The sequence below is a fragment of the Hypomesus nipponensis genome, chromosome 1 (genome assembly GCF_054491055.1).
Source record: "Hypomesus nipponensis isolate SF chromosome 1, ASM5449105v1, whole genome shotgun sequence".
NCBI lineage: Eukaryota > Metazoa > Chordata > Actinopteri > Osmeriformes > Osmeridae > Hypomesus > Hypomesus nipponensis.
Window position 1 is genome coordinate 4,715,828 of NC_140361.1, and position 21,442 is coordinate 4,737,269.

The 21,442-nt window shown below is 50.1% G+C and overlaps 3 protein-coding genes across 7 annotated transcripts; 1 reads left to right on the plus strand and 2 right to left on the minus strand.

Moving 5' to 3' along the window:
* Positions 1 to 102: 102 nt before the first annotated feature.
* LOC146302124 (CCR4-NOT transcription complex subunit 6-like) lies at positions 103 to 5,703 on the minus strand. Of its 4 annotated transcripts, none has more exons than XM_084703920.1 (12): positions 5,550 to 5,703; positions 4,613 to 4,734; positions 4,299 to 4,485; positions 3,496 to 3,581; positions 3,276 to 3,380; positions 3,095 to 3,163; positions 2,843 to 3,000; positions 2,582 to 2,736; positions 2,074 to 2,228; positions 1,573 to 1,806; positions 1,136 to 1,338; positions 103 to 768 (listed from the first exon to the last, which is right to left on the minus strand). In XM_084703920.1, exons 2-12 carry the CDS (start codon positions 4,722 to 4,724, stop codon positions 553 to 555), a joined length of 1,680 nt encoding a protein of 559 aa, XP_084560046.1. In that variant the 5' UTR covers positions 4,725 to 4,734; positions 5,550 to 5,703; the 3' UTR covers positions 103 to 552. The 4 variants fall into 4 exon arrangements, with proteins under 4 accessions (XP_084560046.1, XP_084560057.1, XP_084560072.1 ...); XM_084703931.1 differs by having other exon boundaries at positions 5,561 to 5,684; XM_084703946.1 differs by lacking the exon at positions 5,550 to 5,703 and adding an exon at positions 5,362 to 5,533.
* A 1,749-nt stretch (positions 5,704 to 7,452) lies between these two features.
* On the minus strand, positions 7,453 to 13,304 carry simc1 (SUMO interacting motifs containing 1). 2 transcript variants are annotated; one of them, XM_084703912.1, is made up of 11 exons: positions 13,120 to 13,304; positions 12,683 to 12,906; positions 10,619 to 12,232; positions 10,122 to 10,375; positions 9,614 to 9,683; positions 9,021 to 9,175; positions 8,848 to 8,928; positions 8,610 to 8,735; positions 8,252 to 8,408; positions 8,037 to 8,121; positions 7,453 to 7,847 (listed from the first exon to the last, which is right to left on the minus strand). In XM_084703912.1, the coding sequence occupies exons 2-11, from the start codon at positions 12,824 to 12,826 to the stop codon at positions 7,636 to 7,638; spliced, it is 2,898 nt and encodes a 965-aa protein (XP_084560038.1). In that variant the 5' UTR covers positions 12,827 to 12,906; positions 13,120 to 13,304; the 3' UTR covers positions 7,453 to 7,635. The 2 variants fall into 2 exon arrangements, with proteins under 2 accessions (XP_084560038.1, XP_084560032.1); XM_084703906.1 differs by having other exon boundaries at positions 12,683 to 13,304.
* A 5,505-nt stretch (positions 13,305 to 18,809) lies between these two features.
* On the plus strand, positions 18,810 to 20,706 carry LOC146302126 (alpha-2Db adrenergic receptor-like). The gene has a single exon (XM_084703957.1). It carries the CDS (start codon positions 19,277 to 19,279, stop codon positions 20,546 to 20,548), a length of 1,272 nt encoding a protein of 423 aa, XP_084560083.1. The 5' UTR covers positions 18,810 to 19,276; the 3' UTR covers positions 20,549 to 20,706.
* The last annotated feature ends 736 nt before the right edge of the window (positions 20,707 to 21,442 follow it).

Genomic DNA, 21,442 nt, shown 5'->3' on the forward strand with positions numbered 1-21,442 from the left:
TGGCGGAGGGGAGGAGGATGAGGCTGGCGGAGGAGAGGAGGATGAGGCTGGCGGAGGGAAGAGGATGAGGCTGGCGGAGGGCAGGAGGATGAGGCTGGCGGAGGGAAGGATGATGAGGCTGGCGGAGGGGAGGAGGATGAGGCTGGCGGAGGAGAGGGGAGGATGAGGCTGGCGGAGGAGAGGGGAGGATGAGGCTGGCGGAGGGGAGGATGAGGCTGGCGGAGGAGAGGATGAGGCCAGTCAGACAGGTCTGTCGTCTTTGCTGGTTTGAGATTTGTACAGGACAGACAGACAGGTCTGGGGGGAGGGACTAGCCATCATCCAAGCCTAAGAGGAGTGGAAGGGCAGGGGCTCTTAGACCGGATTATTTACACAATGAACAAGATTGACTTTAGCATTACAAAAAACAAGAAAACAATACAGAAAGAAAGAAAAAAATATATATCTATTATCAGATAGGAAATCCCTGTCCGTCTGGCCTGCCTGATTCTTCAGACGGCTTGTTGTCGTGACGCCGCCTCTGCGGGGGTTGGGGGGCGGTGAGGGGGGCCACTACCTGCGTCCAGGCAGGTGCAGGCCATTGAGCTGGGGGGTCGGGGAGGGGAGCAGCAGCTCCAGCTGGACGAGCAGGGAGAAGTGGTCGGAGGGGATGTGGGGGTGGGGGCAGCCGCTCACACTGTTGTCCTGGAGCCAGGAGGGGTCCAGAGGGCCCAGCACCCCCAGGACGTTGAGCTGAGGCCGGGAGTAGAACACGTAGTCAATCACCCCCTGGGGGAGGAGAGGGAGGGAGGGAGGAGCGGAGACAGATAGAGAAAAGGGGAGGAGATGAACTTTTAAGACAAGGTTTTGCACTTGGACAGAATTACAGTCAGGACACGGTACAAAAGTCGGAGGATTCATATACATTGTAGTCATTTAGCATATTATCCAGAGCGACTAATAGTAAGTACAGGGACATTCCCCCGAGGCAAGTAGGGTGAAGTGCCTTGCCCAAGGACACAACGTCATCGGGAATCGAACCAACAACCTTCTGATTTATAGCCCGATTCCCTAACCGCTCAGCCACCTGACCCCCCCATATACAAAGAGAGGGCTATTCTACTGATATAAATGAGCGTGTGCGAGAGAGGCTCACCTTGAAGTCAAAGGTGTAGTTGGTGTAGGGCATCATGCCGTTGTCGTAGGCGCTCTTCAGCTTGAAGCCGTGCGTGATCCTGCCGTTAGTCAAGCCGTTCTTGCCGTTACAGTTGAAGTTGGTCAGGCTGTCGATGTAGAGCAGCTCCTTAAAGTCCTTATGGGTGCTGTCCACCCCCCCTGTACTCAGGTACTCTACCACACCTGGAGAACACAGGGAGCAGGGTTACACACACACACACACACACACACACGCGCGCACACACACACCTGGAATACAGGGAGCAGGGTTACACACACACACACACACACACACACCCTGCTCATACTCAGGTACTCCCTGTTACCTGGAAGACAAACACACACACACACACACACACCCTGCTCATACTCAGGTACTCCCTGTTACCTGGAAGACAAACACACACACACACACACCTGAGTCGGGGAGGGAGTTGAGGTCTGCACACAGCACCAGGGGGACGCCGTTGGTTTCCCCGGAGACGGAGGAGAGCTTGAGGGAGCGCGTGGCCTTGTCCACGATGTTCTTGACCTCCGACAGGAACATCATGGTCTGGACCAGCTTCACGTCTGAGTACTCCGGGTCCCAGTGCATGTGGGCGTTGGCCACCAGGAGGAGCTGTTTCTCCATGCCATGGAGGGACTTCCCCGCTACAGGGGGAGGGGAGGGGGGGGGGGGGAAGAGAGGTGGGGAGAGAGAAGGTAAAAGGAGAAGTACAGAGGGAGGACAAAGTAAACCAACTGAAATTTGAGCATTAACCACGCTTGTGTCAGGACGACCTACTGGACTGCTGTTAACACCTGGCTAGCAGCCACAGCCACACACACCTACTGGACAACAGCCAGAGCTCCACAAGGAGCAGAAGACAAGTGGAACAGAGCCTGAGTGTGTGTGTGTGTGTGTGTGTGTGTCCTCACCACTCTGCTCCATCATCTCCTTGTGGACCTCCAGCAGTACAGCCACCCCGATGTTGTCCTTGGTCATCACCCTGTTCAGCATGGCCTCCGAGCCCTCAGAGTTAGCCATGGCCAGCTGGTTAAACTCCACTGTGTGCTTCTGGACCAGGCTGAACCTGGAGGGGGGCAGAAAGACATGAGCATGGAGGGGGAGGACCAAACACAATGACCCCCAGACAACCAGGAAGAACCAGCAGCTTCAGAGCACACAGAGAGACCGACCAGACAGAGCAGCTTCAGAGCAGACAGATAGACCTCGACCAGACAGAGCAGCTTCAGAGCAGACAGAGAGACCTCGACCGGACAGAGCAGCTTCAGAGCAGACAGAGAGACCTCGACCGGACAGAGCAGCTTCAGAGCAGACAGAGAGACCTCGACCGGACAGAGCAGCTTCAGAGCACACAGAGAGACCTCGACCAGACAGAGCAGCTTCAGAGCACACAGAGAGACCTCGACCAGACAGACTCACTTCTCCGTCTTGTAGAAGATGGCACAGCCGTCGACGTGTTTGCGGTCCGACTCAGACATGGTCCTGGCCCGGGACTTGGGGCTGAAGAAGCCCTCATAACCCTCTTCCTTCAGCTCAGGCAGGAAGTAGTTATAGTACTGCTCCGTCTCCACTTCCTGTTGACAGTCAGAAAAACTACTATGAACCAGGTGCATGCAGCTCACATGCTATCCTGGGACTTTCCTGTGGTAAAGATGTGTGTGTGTGTGTGTGTGTGAGCACCTGGAGACTGATGATGTCAGCGTTGCAGCTCATGATCTCCTGCATGATGCTCCTCTTCCTGTAGTCCCAGTTGAGAGCCCAGGACGGGCAGTAGCCGTACAGCTGGCGCGTGGCGTATTTATCACACAGCACGTTGTAGCACATCACCGAGAACAGAGCTGACCCACACACACACACAGAGAGACAGTCCATCAGGCTCTCCATTTAACCTTCGTTTTTGGATCTGTGCGTGTGCGTGCGTGTGCGTCTCACCTGAAGGCCGCGTTCTGTCGGGGTCCTGAATGGAGATCCAGGACCTGGGAGGTGGCTGCTCTGTGGGCACTGGGGAGAGCGTTGCCATGGTTATAACATGCAACAGGAAAGACCCTGCACCATCACTTATCAACTGACCGGGAAGGGGGGAGACAGAGGGACAGGGGGGGACGTGACTCACTGTGTTTGAGGGCTCCTGCCAGGTTGTCCAGCAGGTAGTTGAGGAGTCTCCTGGTTCCGTCTGGCTCCTGGTACAGACTCATGACCTCTTGTGCTAGTGGGTTTCCTGTGAGCGAGAGGGGGGGGGGGCAGGCCAATGTGAGTGACATCGTAAAACCAAGCCAAAGGAACAATGGGGTCTCCAGGACGGAATGGTTACCAGGACGATAAGCCACACTCACCTTTCAACCCCAGTGTTTGTAACTGAAACAGTTTCCCCAGTTCCAACGGCAGAACACGCAACTGGTTGTTATTTAAAAGCAGTTCCCTGGGGAGGACACAGGAAACGGGGAGTGTCAGAGGCTGGGCCTATTTACAATCTAAATCCCTCCTCAGCCTGACAACATAGATCCCTCCTCAGCCTGACAACATAGATCCCTCCACAGCCTGACAACATAGATCCCTCCACAGCCTGACAACATAGATCCCTCCTCAGCCTGACAACATAGATCCCTCCACAGCCTGACAACATAGATCCCTCCACAGCCTGACAACATAGATCCCTCCACAGCCTGACAACATAGATCCCTCCACAGCCTGACAACATAGATCCCTCCTCAGCCTGACAACATAGATCCCTCCTCAGCCTGACAACATAGATCCCTCCACAGCCTGACAACATAGATCCCTTCCCGGCCCCTCACACAGATGGACACTGTTTCCTGGGGAGAAAAGAGACTACATCAAATCACATGAACAAAGGTGCTGTTAGTCTCACCCTAGGTTCCCCATCAGCCTGAGTTGCTGTTACACTGCACAGCCACCGACAACAAAGTTCACAGGGCTATGATTCAGCAGGCCCAGCTGTCTCAGTGTGGGGCGAGGGAGGCGTGTCAAATGACAGCTCAAACTGAACAAATGGCCCAACTACATGGAAGGCAAGTGAATGGACTTTTCCCATTCTCTAAGCCCCTTCCACAACAAGCAGAGAGTGACTCTAAACAGAGTGCGCCGTGGGAAACGTAGTTCCTCTTTTAGACCTCACCTGAGAGACACCATGTTGCCGAGCTCTGCTGGCAAGCTCCTGATCTTGTTGGAAGAGAGGTCCAGGTAGACCAGGTTGTGGAGCTTGGCGATGTCGGGGGGGATGCGGGACAAGGAGTTGTCACTGAGGTGCAGAACAGTGAGGTGCGTCAGGGACCACAGAGCCGTACTCAGGCTGCGGACTTTACCTGCACGTGGACAGAACATCACACGAGTCATGAAGTTCCCAAAACTCCACCCTACACCGATGAGCACTTCTGCTAGTCTGAATCTGATATTGATGTAGCCCCATCAACATTGCTTATACATGATTACCGCTGATTTCCAGCTCTCCCCAGTAAGACTTCTTCCCGTTGGCTGCATCCTCGGTAGACATGATTGTGTACATTCGCCGGGGGTCTGGCGGGTCATACTTTTCCTTGGGCATTCCTGAAGTGCTGCATAGATTTGGAGCGATTAGACACATTACTCTTGGTGACCAGGTTGACAGTCCCTATGGGATTGATGTATGATAGCAGTCTCATGCACAATACTTTAGAAACGTTGCTCGACTAAAAACTAAAAGCCAAGGTAGTCTAGGTAGTCATATTAGCAAAATACATTAGTCCTATTAGCAAACAAACGCCCGAATAGAACGATATAGGCATTTTCACGGCAACATGTTAAAGCGCTGCCATTTAATTGTATTGGACAGCCAACTAATAGACTAGCTGGCTTGTGTTGATATCTAAGGAAAGTTAGCCCAATTAGCTACATAGCATTTAGCCAATTGTTAGCTATGCTAGCTAGTTCACGGAAAAGCAAACTACGGCGACATTTAATTAAGGGAAATCTAGCAAGTTGACCTGACAAACTATCTTCAATCAATTCAACTAACCTACAGTAGACAAGCTTTCTGAATAAATACAAACTGCATCACAATTTGGACGGACATTGATTAAGCCTAGCTAGGTTGGCTACAGTAGCTAGTTAGCTACGTTGAGAAACAGAAGCAGTTCACAGACCAGTGCTAGTTAAACATTTGCTAGCTATCAAGCCAACGTTGGTAATACACACTTGCTCACTTGCTGGTTGACGATCTAGCAAACCAATATTAGCCACTAATAGCTGAGATAGCAGGCTTTTCCGTGAGCTAGACCAGTCGAATTCAATGCACAGACGCACGGGGAAATAACGTGGTAAAGCGTTTTTAAAAATCAAGAAGGAAATCTATTGCTGTCAAAATTAAACTTTAAAACAGTGCCGTTTTTACCTAACGCATACCAAGCACTGAGGACGAGTGCGTGCTCCCTTTTGTTTCTACTTCACTCGAGAGCAAACAAGCATCATGGCGGCTGAACGATTTTTGTTTTTTTCTTCTGCCATCAACCAAGATAGCTAAGAACGCTTGATGTCATTGGTCGGCACTAGGACTGACCGAACCAGCAGCTGTTGACACCAAGATGATTGGGTATGTTATAATTCAAGATTGGCCTAAAGTGATCAGGGACTTAAGGTGTATTAAACAATCACATCAGTTGTCAAATTAATCCGTCGACATCGGGCCACTAAACTCATTTTATTCTACTTGCTAGGTGACTTAAGATAAACGGTTTCTTCTCGTCATCTTGTCTCTTCTGACTGCACAGGACAGACCTCTTGAAAAGAGCCTAGTCAGTTGAGTATGGATAAGGTGGGAACTGGTCAGGGTCAATTCAACCTTCCGCTGAGGTACACCTCTTCAGCTGCTTGTTAACGCAAATACATGTCCAGCCAATCACGTGGCAGCTATGCATTTAGGCATAGACCTTTTTTTATTGCAAGAGGGCATAGGCATAGACATGATGGTGGTCAACGTTCCAACATTCGGCTGAAGTTCAAACCAAGTATCAGAATAGAGAAGGGGTGATTTATGTGACTTTTAACGTGGCATGGTTTTTGCTGGCAGATGGGCTGGTTTGTGCATTTTAGAAACTGTTCTAGGAGTTTCACGCACAATTCTTCTCTGGGGTTTACAGAATATGGCCCGAAAAAGATAAAATACAGGTGTTGTGCGATTTTGTGTTGAGAATAACATCAGTTATTTACACAGACATTTTTGTTTTGAATTATATAACAAAGAACGTATAATGTGAGACATCTGTCTCCCCTCCGTTTGGTTGCGGTATCTAGACGAAATCCTTCGCTTTTTCATCTGATCGCACAACACCCGTTCTGCAGGAAATGAGCGGCTCAGTATCTGGGCCAAAATACTTTGTTGATGATGGAGGTCAGCAGGGAAGGGCCAGACTGTTTGAGCTGATACAAAGGTATGCAGGTATGCAGAAGAGCATCTCCGAATGCCCAACTTTGAAGCAGACGGGCACAGCAGCAGAGAACTGCTCCGGGAGCCACTCCTGACAGCCAAGAACAAGAACTGAGGCTACAATTCGCACGGGCTCACTAATATTTAACAATATATCATTGGAAAAACGTTGCCGTTTGACAGAGAATGGCAAAAGTACACAAATCCTTCACTCAAGTAGAACTAGGCCTACATATAAGCATGCTTGAAAAGACCATGGTAAAAGTTGAAGTGACTACACTTTTTCACTTAAGTTAAAAGTAAAAGTGTCGGCTCTGACAAGTAAAAAGTAGCCATTTCTATCTACTTTGCACCTGTTTTAGAGTCACGCTTTTAACTGGACCTCACATACTCACGTCAGGAGTCATTTTTGACTCCGACAATTTCAAACGTCTCAGATATGGCCATGGGTGTTCAGGAATGTTTCTATTCTCTGTCTATTCTCAGTCGACATCGCTATCTCCCTCCGGCTCATCCATGACGTACCTTTTTTTCAACCTTTCTAAACTTTTCTCACACGCGCACACACAGAAAGAAAAGAGGAGAAAGAGAGCAGAGTATAATTGATGCAAACTGTTTTTATAGAAAAAAATACATATATATTTTAAAACCTTTTTTGGAAAATATTTTGTAAACCTTCGAAACTTTTTTGGGAAACCTTTTTGGGGAAAATAATGGATCAACTTTTTAAAAACCTTTTGAAACTTCTTTTTGGAAAATAACTAATAATCTGCCCTGGGACTGCGAAAATTAGTCGACTGGATAAAACCAGCAGTTTTACTGAAACGTTGATTAATGTGCATTGTTCCTGTAAAAATAAACTAAACAAATATGTTGTCAACCTTTGAAACCACAAAATATTTGTGATTTGTTTTTTATTTTTTAAAACGTCTTTTAACATCCTATGACAAAAAAAACTCACACGGACATTATAAAACGTAAAATATTTTAAATTAAAAAATTCAAAACTATTGTATGTACATGAAGACTTTTACAGTATTGTAAAAGCCTAGGGTCAACACTGACAGGAGTCCATCATGTGGTCCTGGAGGTAGGTCAGAGACTCATGAACATGTAGAGGCAGCGTCCGGCCCAGGTCTGCCTGGGACCGCAGCAGGAAGTCTTCCACGGCTCCCTGTACGTCCGATCGCGACACAGTGTTGGTGACCACCTGGACGGGCAGGCGGGCGTTTCCTGCTCGCTCTGTGACAGGGCAGTGCAGGTGACCTGGAGTAGTCACACACAGACAGAGAGGAGGGTCAGGAACAAGGGAGCTAAGGGGGGGGGGGAAGCAGGAAGTGTGGGAAGCAGGAAGTGTGTGAAGCAGGAAGTGTGTGAAGCAGGAAGTGTGTGAAGCAGGAAGTGTGTGAAGCAGGAAGTGTGTGAAGCAGGAAGTGTGTGAAGCGGGGGTCCCACCTCTCACCACCTCCTCGTGGCTGAGCAGCAGCATCCACAGCAGCTGCACCAGCTCCTCCCAGCCCAGCTCCCTGTCCGCTCCATCCTGCAAAGTCACAACTCCCAGGTCAGACACCTCTACCAGCACAGCAGGCATAGTAAAACCTCCCCTCCCAGTCGCGGCGCAGTCAGGTCCCGCTGCATGGCGGTGGACTGCTGGTGTGGTCCTCACTCACCGTGGGGTCAGGGGTTAGAGTGCAGTGCTTCAGGAAGTGGAGCAGCAGAGCCAGGGACATGGGGAGAGAAGTGGTGTGTGGACAGGCCCGCTCCAGCACCTGCTCCAGCAGCCTGCATCTCAGCAGCCTGCTTTCCAGGGTCTCCAGGAGCAGCATCCTGGACATTTGACATGACATTTACATCACCATTACTGGTCAGATGGGGGTCAGATGGCTGGACAGCCCCACACAGAGTACCATACCTCTTTATCCAGACGCTCACCCCTGTACGCATCCACCCAACTTCTCATCTCCTAACATTGGCTGTCCCCAGGCCTCTCAACCTAACCCCCTCTTCTTCCTCCCCCCCTTTCCTCACCGGTGCTGGCGCAGGGTGCTGGAGCAGGAGTGGACCAGCCTCTGGGCCAGCTTGTTGGCGCTGACCCCAGGACAGCAGTCCACCTCCAGGGACAGCACCAGCATCTTCTGCAGCAGTAGCACCATCCTACACACAGCAGACCAGAGCAGCATCTCTCAGGACCGGGGACATACACCCAAGACAACCAACAGCAGGATCCTTGGACTGCGTGGGTGCCGAAAAACAAGGCAACACTCACTTTAGATGATCATCCCTCTCTTTGGCGTCACTGACCCCCACTGACTTGACTATGGAAGCCAGCAGCCAGCTGATGACATCACTGGTGGAGGCCAACACACACACACAAGTATTAGAACCTTTACTGTGATCTTCAGAGCTATGGTTTCTCCAGCTGACGGACACACTGCTCACCTGACCCGGCCCGAGTCGCAGGACAGGGTTGCCTTGGCGATGCTGTGGGGGAGGTCACGCTGCGACAGTTTGACCCGGAAGTCGTCCTCCAGTGTCTGCAGGGTGTACTGCAACAGCATGCACACCGCCTCACTACTGTGTTTCTTGGGACTGTCCTGAGGGAGGGAGGGAGGGAGGGAGGGAGGGAGGGAGGGAGGGAGGGAGGGAGGGAGGGAGGGAGGGAGGGAGGGAGGGAGGGAGGGAGGGAGGGAGGGAGGGAGGGAGGGAGGGAGGGAGGGAGGGAGGGAGGGAGGGAGGGAGGGAGGGAGGGAGGGAGGGAGGGAGGGAGGGAGGGAGGGAGGGAGGGAGGGAGGGAGGGAGGGAGGGAGGGAGGGAGGGAGGGAGGGAGGGAGGGAGGGAGGGAGGGAGGGAGGGAGGGAGGGAGGGAGGGAGGGAGGGAGGGGAATCTGTTACCTTGCTTCTATATAACTTCGCATAGGACAAAAGTATCTTCTTTCTAGCCCGTAACACTGATGCTGGTTTTGTATACAACTATGTTGATATCCAAGTTCTAAGATGGAGGTTTTATAAATGCTGAGTACACTTGCTCCTACCTGTTCAGTCATAACTGATGTCAGCAGCTCCCAGTCCCATGGAATGGTTCCCTTTTCTGCAGGGTGGTGCCTGAAAAGAGAGACCAGACTCACTGCACTGTCTAAGGAGAGACCAGACTCACTGCACTGTCTAAGGAGAGACCAGACTCACTGCACTGTCTAAGGAGAGACCAGACTCACTGCACTGTCTAAGGAGAGACCAGACTCACTGCACTGTCTAAGGAGAGACCAGACTCACTGCACTGTATAAGGAGACGAGACTCACTGCACTGTCTAAGGAGAGACCAGACTCACTGCACTGTCTAAGGAGAGACCAGACTCACTGCACTGTCTAAGGAGGCAAATCCTGGTCCTCGTGACCCCCTGTCCTGCATGTTTCCATGTTCCAACAGACCTGATTCTAATGAATGGGTCGTTATCAAGCTTCGGCTGAACTCCATACTAGGGAGGGAGGAAGTGAGGAAGGAAAGGAAAGAGAGGACAGAAGAAAGTGTCTGTAGCTGCTGACCTCTGCGTCCTCATGAGCAGAGAGAAGGCCTGGAAGCGGAGGCTGCGTGGGGCGCGGGGGTCCAGCAGGATGTCCCTGAGCAGGTGGGTGGTGATGTCCCTAGGGGGGTAGAAGCGCGGGTGCAGCAGGTCCGACAGCAGCTGCAGGGTGCCCTCTGGGTAGCTCTCCTCCATGGTGCTGTAGACCAGGCTCAGGCCCTGTCTGCACAGCTGCTCCGGGGCTCCGAAGCCATCGTCCTCCTCCTCCACGTCCTCCTGGGAAGACGGGGGGCAGAGTGCGTGTCCTAGACCGTTACAGAGCTGTAGGGAGGGGGGGGGGGGTGCATTTGTGTGTGTGTGCGTGGAGGACGAGTAGGAGAGTGAGTGCGTCTGTTTGCGTGGAGGAGGGAGGTGAGAGATAGATGGAGGATGAGAGATGACAGAGAGAGAGAGAGCGAAGGAGAGAGAGAGAGCGAAGGAGAGATAGAGCGAGAGAGCGAGAGAGAGATATATCCTCACCAGTGATTGCAGCGGTCCGGCCATCAGTGGCCTGAATTTCCTGAGTTGAACCGGACACAAGTACCGCCTGTCCTCCTCGCTGACACCCATATCAGCCACTTCCCTGCCTCTCACCGACTCCTCGTCACTCCCCTCCAGCCACAGACTGGACCTGTCCCCCGGCCCCGGCCCCGCCCCCGCCCCGAGGGGTCTCCAGGGCCCCGGGTCCTGCTCCAAATCCTCCGTCTTGGTCACTGACATGGGGGGGTCGCTGGGGATGCTGTAGCTGGATGCCGGATGGCTCGGAGCGGACAAGTCGGACCCCACAAGCGGCCCGTCTGGAGGCTGCTCTTGTAGGGGCTCTTGGTCTGGGAAGCCCCTGGCAGGTAGAGCCAAAGAGCTGGGAGACAGAGGCAGTTCAGACCGGCTCTTAAGGCTGTCTGATTGGGATGTTTGGAGGGGGGGACTTTGGTGGGGCCGATGGAGGAGGGGAGACATTTGGGCAGGTTGTGGAGGCAGCAGGTGAGAGTCCTTTTCTGGTTCTGGGGAAGGAGATACAGAGCAGGGCTTGGATACATCACTAGGTATGGCATCCTGCATCTGGCTTTCTAATGGCTGTGCTCCTGTATGGTGCTGTGGAGAGATGCTCTCCCTATACCACCTTTCCTCCACGCCCTCCAAGCCCAGACAGGAAGTTACATCCTTTAATCTGGCGTGAGGGGAAGAGGAAGGAGACCACTCATAGGGGCTGTTTGTAGGTGAGTACGGCTCCAGTGAGTCGTAAATGGCAAAGTCACAAGAATCCACAGCATCTAATTGTTCTGGGGACTGGGAGGGGCTGTATGGCTGATTCTGAGGCAGGACAGGGGGGGTGCTGTCTGTCTGATTCTGACGCAGGACAGGGCGGGTGCTGTCTGGATGGTTTTGAGGCAGGACAGGGTGGGTGCTGTCTCCTGGGGGGGGTGAAGATGGTGACTCTGCTCTGGTCTCTGACCCCTCTGTGTGATAATCCCAGCCAACAGTCATGACAGGCTGAGCGCCCTCATTCTCCACAGAAGGCCTTTGTTCAGGTTGAGATCCATCGGTTGACATGGTTTCAGTGTCACTGTTTGGATATCCTGGAAGCTCGCTCTCTTCGTCTAGAAGTATGGCTGGAAGTTGGTGAGATTCCTTAGTGACTGGATCCGACAGCCCAGTAACTTCCTCTGTGAGTTTAGATGCTGGCACATTTGGTGATTTGACATTGTCGTCTGGAATGTCCCTGTCTGAGAAAATGTCAATATCTCTGTCCGTTTGAACAGTGAAAGTATTCCTGAGAATGAATGACTGCTGCTGGAGTTCTAGGATGTCACTTTCTCGGCCCTCCTGAAGCGCTGGTGGGCAACCGGGATGCTGTTCCTTTGGAGAGCTATCTGGAGAATCGGAAACTATTCTCTGAGGAGTTTGACTCTTGTTGCAAAATCTCTTCAATCCTTTACCTCCCTGGGACAACGGACTCGGTGACCTCTCAGCTTCATCTGCTAGGCCACTCTCGTCACTTAAGTCCACTACTTCCACTGGTGCGGATGGATTTTGTCTCCTGCGCCTTCTGGGAGGCGGGAGAGCCCACCCATGAGCAGTGAGATCAAAGACAAACTAAGAAAAAGATCAAGAAAAACACCGTTAAAAGTTGTCATCAGGCCTCTCAAGTTTGATCAAAATAATATACCGAGGCAGCAGGTCAAAAAACTAGCCAACAAATGGCCGTTGCCATGTCCAGTTGCAGACCGGCGTTTGTGTGTGGACTATTTAAGTTTGGCGCCACGCCTCCGCGTGGTGACGCTACAACAACACTCCCCACGTGCACAACTCTATTGACACAGCAGATGAATGTCTAGATTTTAACTGCTACTGCCAATTTAGCTTTAATGTATTGCTAAAACTCAGCAACCATACATGTTTCATAAAGTTGCTGGCTTACTAGTGAACTAAATGATGGATGTGAAAAATAGCAGGCCTATCATGAAAATATTACTGTATAACCCCGTTTCAACTTAACACCAGTCAAGTACTGTAGCTAACTCTTAGCAAGCAAAGCAATTTTACCGGTGCATAGGCAGCAAGGTTTATCCATTCTCCTCGGATGAATGGTATTGTCTCGGTTTTCCTTTCAGTGTCGCTGTAGACACCAACAACCTCGATGTCAGAGTCGTCCTCACTCGCAGAGCTCAGCGAAATGATATCCGCCATGCCTGATGTGATGGTCCACGGGTCACCAGTTGGTAGCCATCGGATGGACACGGTTACGCGTTATCCAAACTTCTGCTGGCCTGCCATAAAATACATTAATGGCAAACTTATTCCAACGGCGGTACTCATGCTGCATGTGTAGACAAAGACTCTAAAAACGAGTGAATATATTTTTTAAGCAGCAGCAGGTTTTGTGGTGATGATTGCTCAAGGCCCAGCCCCTTGAAACCATTATCTTGTCAAGTTTCGTTTCCGCAAGAGGCCGGACCGGCCGATTCTCGAATTTCCGATACCTGTTCAAGTTTGATGGCGACTCATACTATAATTCCTCGAGTTTTAATTATGGGTCCGTTTCCTAGTCAGTAGTCACGAGGTCACCAACGATGAAACTTTACGATTTCAAAATACGCATGACCGAAAAGAGTCAGTAAATTCTCCATTTCCTTGTTGGCTACCGTGCTTATCGGATGACAAGGTATGAACACGCAGGGGGAAGTGACCAGTAGAGGGTGCTCTCGTAACGTCAGTCAAACCGGTCTGGCTGTAAGTCCAAAGTTAAGTAACGAACAAGAGTGATTTGATAAATGCTGCGGAAAAGTGTGTGTTGAAGTAGGCTAGATGTATATTTATGTATATTTATAACAAAAATTGCAGGGTTGCACACACTTACTGCCTTATACTCTCCGTCACCCCCCACCCGTCTCCCCCGGCCTCTTCCTCTGCTTGGTCTCTAGGATGTAGACACTGACGGCCCCCTCAGGACATTATAAAAGAGACCAATTACCAGTGACATTCAAAACCCTTCGGCCGTGTACTGGCACGAAGTTCCCTGACGGTTGGAACAGCTGTAATTGGCTCGATGCAGATGTAACCAGACGACTCTGTCAAACAAACAAAGACCCACTTGACAAACACACAGGCTATGCTGTGGCATGGGGTACTGGGATCCACTCAGCCAGTGAACCACTCAGCTAAGCACGACTGACCCAGGAGTCGACTGAACTAAGAACAAATAAGTTAGTTAACTCAATTAGGCATAATTCAGTGAGGGATGATTCAGCCAGGAACAACTCGGTTCGTGAACAACTTAGTTAGGCATAACCCAGTGAGGGATGACGCAAGTATGCAGCCCAGTTTGTGAACAACTCAGTGAGTGAACGACTCAGTGATGAATGGTGTCATAGTGACAGCTTCCACTGCTAACGTGGTGACCTACAAAAAAAAACAGTAAGTTGTTTATCAAGAAAGAGGGCTGAGAGAAGAGAATGTTCTGCGCAATATGCAATTGCTTGGTGTTCACAACAGAACTGGCCTAGACTGCAGTCAGTTAGGTGAGCATTAAACATTTATTGAACCAGCTGCATGATGGCTGTGTGTGTGTGCGTGTGAGTGTGTATGTGTGCTTGTATGCTGCTTTCCTACTCGAGAGATTACTCTTTCACAACACTTAATTGAAAGACGCAACTTTATTCCTTTATCAGTAAGGCCAGGCCATGCTGTCCCTTCTCATTTTTCTGGTCACATGACCTTCATGTTCCTGTGAATATGAGGACGAGTTGCTGTTTACTTCCTGTCTGTCAGTCAAAAGATAAGAGACCAGAGGCTTCTGGGTGAAATTGAGGGGCAGCAGTGTAAGTGGGAGTGGTGGAGGTCAAAGAGCTTTGGGCTGTACTTCGTCCTAAATGTCCCCCATCCAGATATCCCTCCTTCAGCCTTTTCAGGTCAGTCTAACCTCCTCCCAGCTCCCAGTGCTCTCCAGTGTCCCTCACCCAGCCCCCCCCCCCCCCCCCCCCCCCCCCCCCCCCCCCCCGCCCACCACCACTCCCACCCCTCAGCATCGTACTGTCAATATGACTAGCTCTGTGTGACCGGAGATCATCTGGGCAGGTCTCATCCTGGTAACAGCCATTAGGAAGTGGCTGGTTGTTCTGCATCAGTCTGGTCAACAGCTGGCATGACTCAGACATGCATAGAACATCCAGATTTATCTGTTATTCAACATTGCTCACAACAAACAATTTACTCAGACCAGAGACAATAGCTTAATTCCAACTAAAGTGACAGATTATTCAGGAAATCCATGAAGTATTCTATCACAGTCATTTTCATTATTTAAATGACCTCATAACTAAAACATCATACAGTAACTATCATAGTACCGTTCAACTATGACAGTACTCCATAACTATGACAATGGAAAATTCCTTTTGGTACTTACCTGAACAAAATGAACAATAAAGAACACATATCTATCTATTGTACTGTGTGACTGTGATAGTACCACAGCCCTGATTAGAACATCGGAGTCTAATCATCATCTGATCATCGTAATGGGCATTTCAGGGAACAGCACTGATTATTTCAGCTGTCTGGTAATGACGGTAGACCTCAACATCTGTGCCAGGTTGAGACCGGAGGAGGAGGGGTCAGAGAGGTTGTTGGTGTTGGTGAGAGGAGGGAGGAGGTGGAGAGTGGATGGGGTCATGCACCTGTTGCTCCCACCACTGACTGCAGTGTGGTGGAGGAAGGTGTGATGGTGTGGGATGTCATAACTGCAGGGACAGAGGGAGAGAAAACGGAGGACAGAAAGGGAGAGATGGGGGGGGGAAGGGTGGAGGAGAATGGAGAAGGGGAGAGAGGGAGGGAGGGAGGTAAGTGGGGGATGAGAAGGGCCAGATGGCAGGGCTGAGAGAACTGGGAGAGTGGATCTGTGAGGAGGAGGGGACAATCACTAAATAAAGAACTGATAGAGAGAGAAAGAGACAGACAGACAGAAAGAAAGAAAGAAAGAAAGAAAGAAAGAAAGAAAGAAAGAAAGAAAGAAAGAAAGAAAGAAAGAAAGAAAGAAAGAGGGGGAGAGGAATGGAAAAAGGAGGGGGCTATAATGGGACAGCGACAACTAGTCAGAGGGAAACTTGACCTACCTAACAACAGCTTCATCTGAACTCTCTGGTTCAACTAGAAACAAAGCGTGTCTTCCATCCGCAACTCTCACCTCCCCCACCTGGTCCCCCATGCCCCACTGCCAGCCTGGTGGTGCCAGCCTGGTAATGCCAGCTGGTGGAGAAATGTAAGAATTCACCACAGGCATATGTTATTCCCAATTGATCAAGTCTGACCTCATTACCTTATTAATTTTTTACAATCTAACATCCATTGTTCCTTGACATTACTGTGTTGATTGACATTGGTTCTTGTAGTGAGGTCTTGGTACGTCCCCTTTTGGTCCAATCTAGTTTCCTCATGTTGTGTGCTTGTGTGTGACTACATGTCACACAGCATGCAAGGACTGCTTTTTGTATTCATCCGCCTCCTTTCCTGCATACCAGCTTATCTCTGTGTTTTCTCTGTTTTCCCCATAAAAAAATGATCTGTCTGACCTTCATGCATGAGAGATCTTCGGGCCTCAGACAATGGCCTTATCTTTGATCTATTAATTATTCTCGGGTCCTTTCTCTTGACATGTGGCACTCTCTCTACACTCAGATGTCTGATTAAGACGGGCAAACCAGAAGCCACACTTTTTATGGTCCGGTGGTGCCAGCCTTGTGTGGTGCCAGCCTTGTAACCGCCTGGTGCCCGCCTGTGCTGGCCCCAACCAGAGTCTACATAATGTACGTGTTGGAGGGATGTCATGAGGCTGGGTGGATGAGTCAGAGTGTGTTAGTGTGATGTCACGAGGCTGCGTGGACGTGCGTGCATGGAGACGGACACTGAGCAATGCGTGGAAGAGTCCGATTAACACTGCCCCTGAGAGCAGAGCAGTTGAAGGACCTGCTGGAATATTCTGGAGAAACGGAGAGAGACGTCGCCAAGAGATGGATGTTCTAATGAACTCTTGGCACTGCAGAGCTATTCAGATGAATGCCTCGAATTTTCACGTGTCTGTGGCCAGCCCTCACTGGGAAGCCTGTGTACCAGTTGTGTGTGTATGTGTATGTGTGTGTATTTGGTTGTGGGGAATGTGATAAATCCCAGAGACTTCAAGCTGAGGTGAATGATGTAATCTTCAAGAGCACATGACAGCAGCTAAGCAGGGTCTCGTTTGGCCAGCCACCATGGAGAGGATGGGTCCTCCCTCACGCTCCTCTCATAGGCTCCTCCCATAAACACTTCCCATAGGACCCTCCCATAAACGCCTCTGAAAGGTCACTTCCATCGACACTTCCTCAGCAAGCCAGTATGTTACAATCACCTCCATGTTGGATTGAAAGACTGTATTGTCATTGTATAGCTCTGCGTCTGATTGATGTCAAAAATGTTAGCATCCGACAGAACAACATTGTGAGGATCCTAGTTTACTCTGGCTGAAAGCAGGCTAAATGCTACATCACAAGATTGGCCCTAACATGTGACCTTTGGGTCTTTATTTACCTGCTGTTCTTTCGCAGAACCAGATCTGAGTTGAGGTGCCCAGGATGGGCGCTGATGTCAGTCCTGTGTCTTTGAGAGGGGGAAAGGTCACTGCTGTACCTTGCATGAGCAGACCTTCAAGGAGGCTGAATCACTGGGGAAGTTATTAGAGCAGAAAACAACTGAGAATCCCATAGACCTGTATCACTCTAGGAAGCAGTAACTCTCTCTTACTTTCTCTCTCTCTCACACACACACACACGCACACACATGCATGCATACATACATACACACGCACTCAAAGATGGACGAGATTCGGATAAGAGAGTTGTTAAGACAAGGGTGATAATTACAGCATCTCTGCCCAATGTCTGAAGGCAGCAATTATCTCTAACTGTAACCCACACGCAAACATGCACACACACACACACACACACACACACACACAGTATGGGTAGTGATACTATGGGCAAATGTCATGTTGTGTCACTTTGTCTCTGATGAGTTTTCCAGATGGTTGGGGGGGAGGGTGCGTCATCATGTTTGATAACTTGGTTGCATGAAATCTCCTGATTGCTCAACACACGCAGAAGACAGGTCACGGAGAGGTCACAGGGGTCATCAAAAGGTCAAGAGTGCCATGCTCACAGTGATCTCTGAGAGATCCCTGTGGATTAGGTTGTGTTAGGCAACATAACAAAACCTGTAGCCAAAGACCCCTGTGATGATGGGCAATGTGTGCAACAGGCTAAGCTTGTACCCTCTGGTGAAGTCGTTGAGGAGGTGAGAGGATGTGAGGACAGTTGAGGTGAGAGATACAAACGAGGTGAGACAATCATAGAAGGGAAATGGGGGCAGAGATTAATTGTACAGCTCAGCTTCTGTTCTTCTGCCCGCCCACACACATTGAACTTCACACACACAAACAGCTAATCCAGAGTATCCAGACAGGGATCTCAGTGTGATGGACATCCACCTCGTTAGGGGTGTTGATGACATCACAACAGGAAGCTGGAGACCAACCAGGAAGCTTGGTATTGTTTCCCAAAGTCGAATAGAGGTGTAGGGTAGAAGGCTCTACACACACACTTGTGTGTGTGTTTGTGTTTTGCTCTCTAACAGTGTATGTGTGAGAGTTATAAAGGAGGCTGGTGTGTTTGTGTGAAATATCCTGTCACTCTCTTGAGAGCAGGCAAAAGGTAACAACCTTCATGTTCAGCTGTGAAAGGCTTATCAGCTCCAACAAAGTCGGTTATGTAACAAAAAAAAGGTGATATTTATGCTAAAACACTTCTCACTGCTGATGTTGAAAGCTCTCCAGACAGTAAGGAATGTTCATTTGTTTCTCAGGAAAAGATACCGAGACCACGGTCTCTTTGTTAATTTTTATCAGATCTTACCTCTCTTGTAAAATATCTCATGACCTTATATTCGGCTAGGCATAACGCGTAATTAAATGCAAAACAAGCACGTGAACCTTTTAGCACTCTGTGACTAAAGAGTACCCCCCCCCCCCCCTTAACACACACACAACTACACAGCCAACCCTCTCTCTCTAAGTTTGGCGGTGGGCTGGTCCTCACAGTGGTGTCGTCACCCTCCTCCCTCCCGCGTGCACATTCCCCACTATGTCTCGCAGTCCGGATCGTCTCTTGTGCTTAGCCTACCAAGGGCACGCACTTAACAATTTAACAAAAAGCAACGAATTTATTTGAACAAAAAGGACACGAATTTAAGTCACAACCGCGGTGTTTGCCTTCAGATTGCCAACCTATGGGGAATTAAGCATGAGACAGAGGACTCTGCTATGCCCAAACTTGCTGGATACGCGTGGAGCGACAATCCGATGTAGCGTGGACCGATTCTGGAGCTGAGTTGACAGCTTCAGAAGCCGTTTGTGAGGACACCATGGACGAACATGTTCTACCTGAGTGCTCTGGAGCTGACTATGCTACTAAAGGTGCGCCGCATCACTTGTGTGTGATCTGAGACTAAAGATCTGATCTTCAATCCTGCAGTAGAGACCCTAGGAGGAGGACAGGTTCATTTGGTTCACACGGAACAACTACGTATGACGCGTGAGAAGATGAGCCCAAAATGGATGTAACCCTAATAACCGCTGTCAACTTCTCCATTCAAGATGAAAATTCCACGAGCGCACCGAGAACTATAGCTGTGCCTCATACGCAGATAGCCTCCGCGCTCATCATCCTGGTGGTCACCGTGATCATCTTGGTTACCATCGTCGGTAATGTGTTGGTGATCGTGGCCGTGCTGACCAGTCGGGCTCTCCGCGCGCCTCAAAATCTGTTCTTGGTCTCGCTGGCGTCCGCAGACATCCTTGTGGCCACGCTGGTCATCCCCTTCTCTCTCGCCAACGAAGTGATGGGCTACTGGTACTTCGGCAGCACCTGGTGTGCGTTTTACCTAGCGCTGGATGTGCTTTTCTGTACCTCGTCAATTGTCCACCTGTGCGCCATCAGCCTGGACCGATACTGGTCCGTCACCAAGGCCGTGAGCTACAACCTCAAACGGACTCCTAAAAGGATCAAGTCCATGATCGTCGTAGTGTGGGTCATTTCTGCTATTATCTCCTTTCCGCCGCTGCTCATGACCAAGCACGACGAGCACGAGTGCCTGCTCAACAACGAGACGTGGTACATCCTCTCCTCGTGCGTCGTGTCCTTCTTCGCCCCGGGCCTCATCATGATACTGGTGTACTGTAAGATATACAAGGTAGCCAAGCAACGCTCCTCCACGGTATTCGTGGCCAAGAACGGTTTGGAGAGGCAGACTTCGCAGTCTGAGACCTGCTTCGTCAGGAAGGACCGGTTCGAGATGGAGAGTCCCAGCAGCCATAGCTCCGAGAGCCACCAAAGGCAGGAAGAGCTGGACGACATCGACCTGGAGGAGAGCTGCTGCGCCTCGGACAACAAACCGCGGAACCACCGCTTCTCCAAGAGCAGGAAGGTGGAAGGCTCGGACTGCTGCCCGCGCCAGAGCTGCCGCCTCTCGTGGGCCTCCGCGCGCGCGTCGCGGCTCTTTCAGGAACAGAATGACGCGGCGGGGCGCAAACAGCTAGCGGCATCTTCCAAAACCAAAGTTGCCCAGATGCGGGAGAAGCGCTTCACTTTTGTGCTCGCGGTGGTGATGGGGGTGTTTGTGCTCTGCTGGTTCCCCTTTTTCTTCACATACAGCCTGCACGCAATCTGCCGCGAGGGCTGTCCCATCCCTGGCGCGCTCTTTAATCTCTTCTTCTGGATTGGCTACTGTAACAGTTCTGTGAACCCCATTATATACACAATTTTCAATAGGGATTTCAGAAAAGCATTTAAGAAAATAGTATGTCGAACTCCTCAGCGCACGTGAGGGCTGTTGACTAGTGTGGGGTTAAGTGTGAGCATGCGACGTAATTTTGCCCCTCAATAGGTGCGAATAAGTGTAAAATGTTGTAAATAGTTGTATATTTTGCACAAAATGTTTAGATGTTGATCAAAACAACTGTACAGAAAAAAGCTGTATTAAACAAATGCAAAATAATGTATTGGATGTTATCACTTCTCGGTATTTTGATGAGCGCAGTGTTTCCGGGTGTAGATATCTCATCACAGGCCACTGCACCACAACTACTGCACCTTACAACCACCTCGTGCTTAAATTAATGTTTTATACTGCGTCGTGAAGCGGGTGGAATCTAGTTCAAAGGGAAGATGAGAAAGTGAAAGTGCTTTGGGTCCAAATCAATCAAACTTTAATCAGGAAGCCATCAATTAGGCATGAGGGTGTGTACACAGTTTCTCCAAAGGGCCAAATAAGCTTTGCATATTTGAGAGGGTGTCAAACACAGGACGTCATATCTAAACTCATCCTAGTAGTCAGTTTTGTTTCTGTCTCAACCAATCCCCATGAGACCCTGGCTGGGTACTAACAGTGAGCGCATTATTTGATGCCCCCGTTTCACCGGTGTCTGAACCCCGAATGGCGCGCTGTCCGTGGTGCTGAACGACCGCGCCCTAGAAACAAGACCCGTTGTTTTTGTCCTAAATAAACGGGGGGACAGCACACGTTTTCTGTTAACCATCATATTCAGTCATTTATTCTTCCACGTATCAAGTCTGTTTCAATTCCGTTTCAAAGACAAAGTGACTGGAAAGGCCTACTCATAAAAAAGTAAATCAGTAAAAAAGTATTTAGCATTAGCCTGACATTCTGTCCTGCTTGACCTCAAAGGATAAACATGACCCTGACTGTGAGAACAATATA